The sequence below is a fragment of the Cibotium barometz genome, chromosome 35, assembly GCF_041138505.1.
Source record: "Cibotium barometz isolate CiBa-2024 chromosome 35, ASM4113850v1, whole genome shotgun sequence".
NCBI lineage: Eukaryota > Viridiplantae > Streptophyta > Polypodiopsida > Cyatheales > Cibotiaceae > Cibotium > Cibotium barometz.
Genome location: NC_141080.1, coordinates 14,502,549 through 14,509,400, shown reverse-complemented (window position 1 = coordinate 14,509,400; position 6,852 = coordinate 14,502,549). Strand labels below are relative to the sequence as shown.

Sequence of the window (6,852 nt, the reverse complement as noted above, 5' to 3'; positions counted from 1 at the left end):
ATGTGGCAGGCGCATTCGTCAAACCAAAGGGCATAACCAAGAACTCATACAACCCAAATGTGGTTCGGAATGCTGTCTTATGCACATCCTCGGGTCTAATGCGTATCTGATGATACCCGCTTTTCAAGTCAATACGACTAAAAACTGTGGAGCCCTGTAAGCGGTCCAAGATGTCATCGATCCTTGGTATGGGGAATCGATTCTTGATGGTATTCTTATTCAGCGCCCTGTAATCAATACACATGCGCCAAGAACCATCCTTCTTCTGCACTAAGAGTACAGGTGAGCAAAAGGGTGATGAACTAGACTGAATCAACCCCTTATTCAATAGCTCCTGCACCTGACTCATAATCTCTTCCTGTTGGGCTGCACTAACACGATACGGCGGTCTATTCGGTGGAGTACTACCAGGAATCAGATCTATGGCATGATTTTCTGGCCTCTCAGGAGGTAATTCTCCTGGCAATGACTCGGAAAAACAGTCTTGAAACTCACTTAAGAAATCAGCCCTGTCCTTATCTAACATTGACAAATTAGACTTAGACTCATCATCCTGTGCATCCTTTACATAAATCAAGTACGCGGAAAGATGCTTTTTCATTACTGATGAAATCGCCGAAGCGGATACAATAGGAACAGATTCCCCTTTGAGTTTTACATCCAATACATGCTCTTTCCCTCTATGAGTCAGAGTAATTTTCCTATTGTAAGTATCCACCACCGCATGTACCCTGTGGCACCATGGCATCCCCAACAAAACATCACAGCCATCCAAAGGCATGATGAAGAACTCCTCGCTGTCCACATAACCCTGCAAATGAAGCCGAAGCTTCCCAATGATAGGAGTAACGGGTTCTGCATACCCTGGACAAGCCATATTTGCCTCATGTAACGGCCCCATCTCCTCTGCGCGAATCCCCAATCGGCCAGCCAAATCTGGTGAAATAAAGTTGGCTCTAGCACCTGTGTCAAAGAAGATCAAAGCATTCTGATCTCTTACTTTGCCCCATGCCCTGCACAACTCTGTAGCCTCACCACTTAGCTGCTCACCCACAAGATCAGGAACTAAGCCTGCAGAAGGCTTTTGTTTCTTTGGCTTGGGCTCTCCTTTATTGTCAGGGTCCTTCTTGGACGTTCTCTTGGGACAATTGAATGACATATGCCCCTCTTCAGTACAGTAAAAACACTTTTGAGCATCTCTCAAAGCCTGTCTTTCCTCAGAAGTCCTTTTGGGCATTGGCAACTTCTTATACTTTGTCTCTGAAGACCCTTTAGCATCACGAGAAGCATGCCCAAATTTTTCAGCTTTCTTGCTCAATTTTTTACTGCCCTTAAATCCAGATGAACCACCTGTGAGTAACGCATTAGCTGTCATAGCATTTTCAATCATCTGTGACATGTTCGTTACTCTTGTCTTTATACAGTAATCTCGTACCTCCTTGGGCAGCCCACAACAATACTTCTCTACCTGCTCAGATAATGGCACGGCACGATAAGAAGTCACTGGGAGTAGAGCTTCCCAAAACTTCTTGTTATAATCCTCCAAACTATCACACTTTGAAGCATCCAGCTTGTGCCATGCTGTCATAACATCCACCTCAAATGTAGATGTGAGCCAAACGGAAGAGAAAACCTGTTTGAATTGGACCCATGTAGTGGGTGCTATGCCCTGCAAAAGAAGAGTAGACCACCACTGCAAAGCATTGCCCTTGAGAAAAGTGGCAGCTTTCCTCACCTTCGAGGACTCTGTGTAATTCCCACCAGAAAAAGCAGCATCAAACTGCTGTAAAAAGGTAAGTGCCTTCAATTTATCCTTGGCCCCACTAAAAGTGTCAAACTTCACTGCAGCTCCCCCTTCCTTGTAATCCTTCGCCTTTCCCATAGGCGTTAGATTATCATATGGAAGTTGTTTCGTGAGATTGCTGCCCCCAACATTCATACCCATCATTGGGTCAACATTTCCCATTCCAGCACCAGGCATACCATACATCCCAGCCATGTTTCCATACATTCCATGCTGCATACCTGGCTGCATGCCACCAAACATATTGCCTTGCATTCCAGGTTGCATGCTTCCAAACACATTTCCTTGCATACCGGACTGCATACCACCATACATATTCCCTTGCATGCCAGGCTGAAAATTGGCTCCAAAAGGCCCATACATACCCATGCCTCCCTGAGGATAACCCCCAGTCATGGATTGAAACACTGAGCCACCACCAAAGTACCCTGGATGCATGTTCTGCTGAGGAATAGGTGGCTGTCCATAGAAGGAACTCTGTGGGTTAGCACCAAAAGCATGCTGCATGTTCGGAAACTGTGCAGGAGATGGATCCTGTGGAGTGGTACCACTATGACCCTGAGAAAGATTCTTCGAACGAACCTTCTTCTTCTTTTTCTGGGGCTCTGTGCGGGGCTCTGTGCGAGATCTCATAAATTCAGCAAATCTCTCGCTCTGTGTGAGCTGCATAAAAGTATCCATAACACCAGCCAAGCGATCTTTGAACCGAGCATCATCATCCTCTTTACTATGCACATCTTCTGGCTGTGTTACATCCTCATAAGGCTCAACATCTGCAGCCTGTTCTCCTGCAAAAATATCCTCAGATACATCTCTTTCAGGAGAAGTCTCTTGCTCTTCTTCTTCTTGATAGAAGTACTCTTCCTCTGTATCAGACATGGTTGCTGAATTTTCAGCGATGGCTTTCTCCAAAGCAACCACGAGCTCACCCCCTTCAGAAAGTTGATGATTGGTCCCGGCAACGGAACCTTGAAACCGGCCTCTGATAGAAAACCAGAGTGCGGTGGGAACAATTACCCGTCCACTTGTAGTCTAGATGAAAAACCAAACACAGATTGGAGCTAGAGTGCCCAAATCTGAATACACAACGACACCTGTTGGCCCCAAAGCTTGGCGCCCCTTGCGGTATTTCTTTATTCCATTAAAATAATATGTATGGCTGAGTACAACACAAAAACCAGCCAAGAGTTTACACCTGTAGTCCAATCTGACTGCCCACAAATCCTTCTCAGCACAGAGGATCTATGCACACAGATCTGTGTCTTCAAACAACACACTGTGCCTCCCTCTGATCAGCCAAGTTCACAAAGCAGGCCAACCATGGGCATACATCTGGCATAACTCATAAGCATGATACATCTTCTCAGCTCAACATACATGTGCTGTTCAATCCCTGTCTTAATCCCTTGTCAATCTGCTATACTCCTCCTCTCACAAGGAGCCAGATAACACAAACCTGTAGCAGACATCAAGCAACAGAAAGAGAGATAGATGAACAGAGTCAAGGCTTACCAAATTCAGCTTGTGAAACAACTCTGGAGGAAGCAACAGCACCAATCTGTGCCTGCAGGCACTTGAACCCACAATCCTGCTTCACACATGTGCTTGCACTTGCCTGTATCTTCCTCCTGATGCTCACTCCTATGCTGTCCTTGAAAGTACAGATCTGAAAATCAGCACTGTACTTGATTGTACCTGACAGTACTTGCCTGTACTTGACGGTACGGTCTTTCTGCAGAAAATCAGAAGTGGCCGCCTGCTGGATTCTGCTGCTGGTTGCCTGCGCCTTCCTGCTACAGCACTGTCCAGCACCTGTACTTGGCCTAGAACTGGCCGTACAGTGTACCTGCAGCAAGTACAGGGCTGTACTTGCAGTCGTACAGCGCTGTACAGCCTGTACCCTGCAGTTGCAGGCGCCTGTACCAGCCCCACAGACCTGCGCCAATCTGTCCACAGCAGTCCGTACAGTCGTACAGTACTGTACGGCTGTTGTACAGCTTCTTTTACACACTGTTCAGCAGCTAAAACCAGTCTTTTGCAGCCGCCTTGTGCTTTCTCAGCTTTCCCACGATTGTACTCCAACGCATGAAGGGAGGCTCCTCTTTTGCTACACGACTCCCCAAAAAGGGAGGAGAGAGAGTGAAGAGAGAGAAAACCTCCTTCCCAAGTTAATCCCTAGGGCCCCAACTTAATAAGTTCCCTAGGGCCACTAAGGCCTAGGGGCAACTTTTATAAACATTAAAAGTTAATGTTTTAATGTTCCCCCTTCACACCTAGGGTTGTCCACACATCTTTAAACACTGTCCGGGCACCCCCCATGTGAATCATAAAATATTCTGACTCTGCAACCACCATGCCCACACTTGTCCTGCTCCATTTTCACAGGGCCATGACATTGCCCCTTTAATGCAAGTTGTAGACTCATCCATAAATTCCTACTTGGACAGGCAGTCAGGACTTACAGGTGGTCATGATGGGTCCCCACTGCAAACGTGCCCTTTATATATGAACAGCGTTGAAGAGGGTATCTGCCCCAACAAAGGCAGGGCAGAGCCTACTACAAGGTTTGGATTCAGGAGTGACCAAAATGTGCAGAATTGGAGGCTTCTTCAAGAAGCATGAAAGTTCCCCTATGCCATGACACATATCTGCCCTGCATGATATGTGTAACCACATGTAGATTAAGAACTACGATAACTCATCAGCAATCATTGTGTGCTCTTTGCTGGTTGTGTAATCCAATCTTAACTTCGAGCAAGGGCCAACTCAATCATCAATAGTAATGGCATAATTCACACGCTGTAACACCAGTGCCTGAGGCTGATTGTGAGTCTACACATTCTAATTTGCACTACCCACCTTTATCTGTTTCTGGCACTCCCCTCAGGTAAAGATAAGCCCATCCTTTCTTCTCTTCAATAATCTTACAACCTACTTGCAAACTCCAAAGTAGAAGTAAATGCCCTTCAACTTGGTGAAGCTCAGTGGGTGCGTTGGGGCCTTGTACTGGTCTTCATGAATGTCCCTGATGCATGCATTAGGTTGTTAAACCAGTGCAAAGTACTCCAGTTCATCAACTCTATCATTATGTGATATAACATCATCCGATTATATGCAGGTTCATAAAGGAATATCCACCTTTGTGTACAAATCTTCAAGAGTAAACCTGAGTCCATATCACATCTCCAGAGGTTAAGGGTAGACTCAGCAATGAAAAAGGCTAGCCCTACAAAGCATGCACGCACAAACACACACACACACACACACAGTAGTAGCTGGTCAGGTTTGGAAAGAAAGAATTAGCACATCTAACCCAAGTTGGACAAGACTTCACAGGCAACCTTCATGAACAGAAAGATATAGCAACGGAAAGCTCAGATTATTTCCCCATACTTAACAAAACCCACAGTACAATCTTAAATCGTTGCTAGTGTGACCTTCACCCAGTGTCAAGCAGGACCACCTAATCAAAATTCCACAAAAAAATCACACAAAACTACAACTAAAACAACAGCTGATAACCATGCATTAAAAACCGGAGGGCATTTTTCATGATCAAAAAAAGAGACAAGACATGCGTAATCACGGATAGAAACAAACCTTCAACTCAAAAGGCAGATATAAATTTTGATTTTAAATAATAGGTTTGTTGGAAAATCATAGATACAGGAAAATTAGATATACTGGGGGGCAACATGTCAGGGAGGCCCTCGAGATATGGAGACCCTAGGAGTGTACGACCAAGAGGGGACCATGTCCACGGAAACCATGAACATAGAAACCCTATGTGTACGGACCTTAGGCGTACGGCCGCGGGCAGGGGCAGACCCACAGGAGCGAAACCCTAGATAACAGAAATCCTAACCCAGCATTCCAGAGCCAGAGATGCAGAAACAGGTAGCATAACAGAAAATAAAAAGAGCTTTTTTTCTCAGATCAGATCTTATCGATGTCTTCGTCTTCGAATTCGAGGTAGTCATCGCCAGCCCCATCGTCCTCTTCATCCATGCCGCCAGCAATACCCTCGTTGAGACGGACGTTGTCGGGAAGCTCGCCGTAGGCTTTCAGAAGGCGGGCTTCATCAGGCTGATACTTCAGAATAACATCGGCCTTGTCGTCCTGGTAGTCGCGGAGGCCGACTAGGATGATGTCGCCAGAGGCGATCCAGACCTTCTTGTGCATCTTGCCCCGGATGTGGCAGAGGCGTTTGGTGCCGTCGATGCAGAGGGCCTCGCAGCGACCGTTGCCAAGCATCCTCAGCACCTGTGCGTATTCCTGCCCGTCTTCCTTAAACACCAGCTCCCTTTTCTCATCGTCAGCCTCGTTCTTTCCCCTCTTGCGGTTCTTCCCTCCCTTTCCTTTATTCTTCGGCATGACGAACCCTTCTGCACAAACACGCTCTCTTTCTCTCTCTCTCTCTCTCTCTCACACACACACACACAGACACAAAGAGAAAACCCTCACACGCTACTTCTGGCCTGAGCCCACACTGCGTAACCCTAATTTTCTTCGTTTACGCTTAATGTACATATATTTTACATCTATATTATATACATATATTCCGAGCCGCTTTTATCACTGACTTTTCAAAAAATTAAAAGTGTTAATAAGCACCCAAAACGTTTTTGGTGTCGATATTAATTAATTTTCTACTAGTCTAATAAAATTATTTTTGAGGTTTTAGGAAGCTATCTACCTTTTTTAGCATGTGTTTTTCATGCATTTGTTCTAGTTTTTTCTAAGTCGTCTCCTCTTTAAGGCAACTAATCACAGCCAATCCCCTGTCCCCTTCTCTCTCTCTCTCGTCTCCTCTTTAAGGCAACTACTCTCACAGCCAATCCCCTGTCCCCTTCTCTCTCTCAGTCGTGATATCCTCTGCAGTGTCCCGACGCTTTTCCATCAATAGAGAAGGTATGCACCCTTTAGAGAAGGGCTCTGCCATCTGCGAGACGATGATTGTAGGGCGGAGGCTGCTACATCTATGCCCTTACTATGGAGGAGGAAGGGCTTCTGAGTTCAGAATACAAAGACAAGAACAGTACAATGGA

General features: G+C 45.9%; 1 protein-coding gene across 1 annotated transcript; it reads right to left on the bottom strand.

Moving 5' to 3' along the window:
* Nucleotides 1-5,418: 5,418 nt before the first annotated feature.
* Nucleotides 5,419-6,392, bottom strand: LOC147618186 (eukaryotic translation initiation factor 1A). The gene has a single exon (XM_086774614.1). The coding sequence runs from the start codon at nucleotides 6,176-6,178 to the stop codon at nucleotides 5,741-5,743; it is 438 nt and encodes a 145-aa protein (XP_086630740.1). The 5' UTR covers nucleotides 6,179-6,392; the 3' UTR covers nucleotides 5,419-5,740.
* Between the last annotated feature and the right edge of the window lie 460 nt (nucleotides 6,393-6,852).

Coding starts and splice junctions, on each gene's coding strand:
- LOC147618186 (XM_086774614.1), bottom strand. CDS start 6,178: ATGCCGAAGAATAAAGGAAAGGGAGGGAAGAACCGCAAGAGGGGAAAG.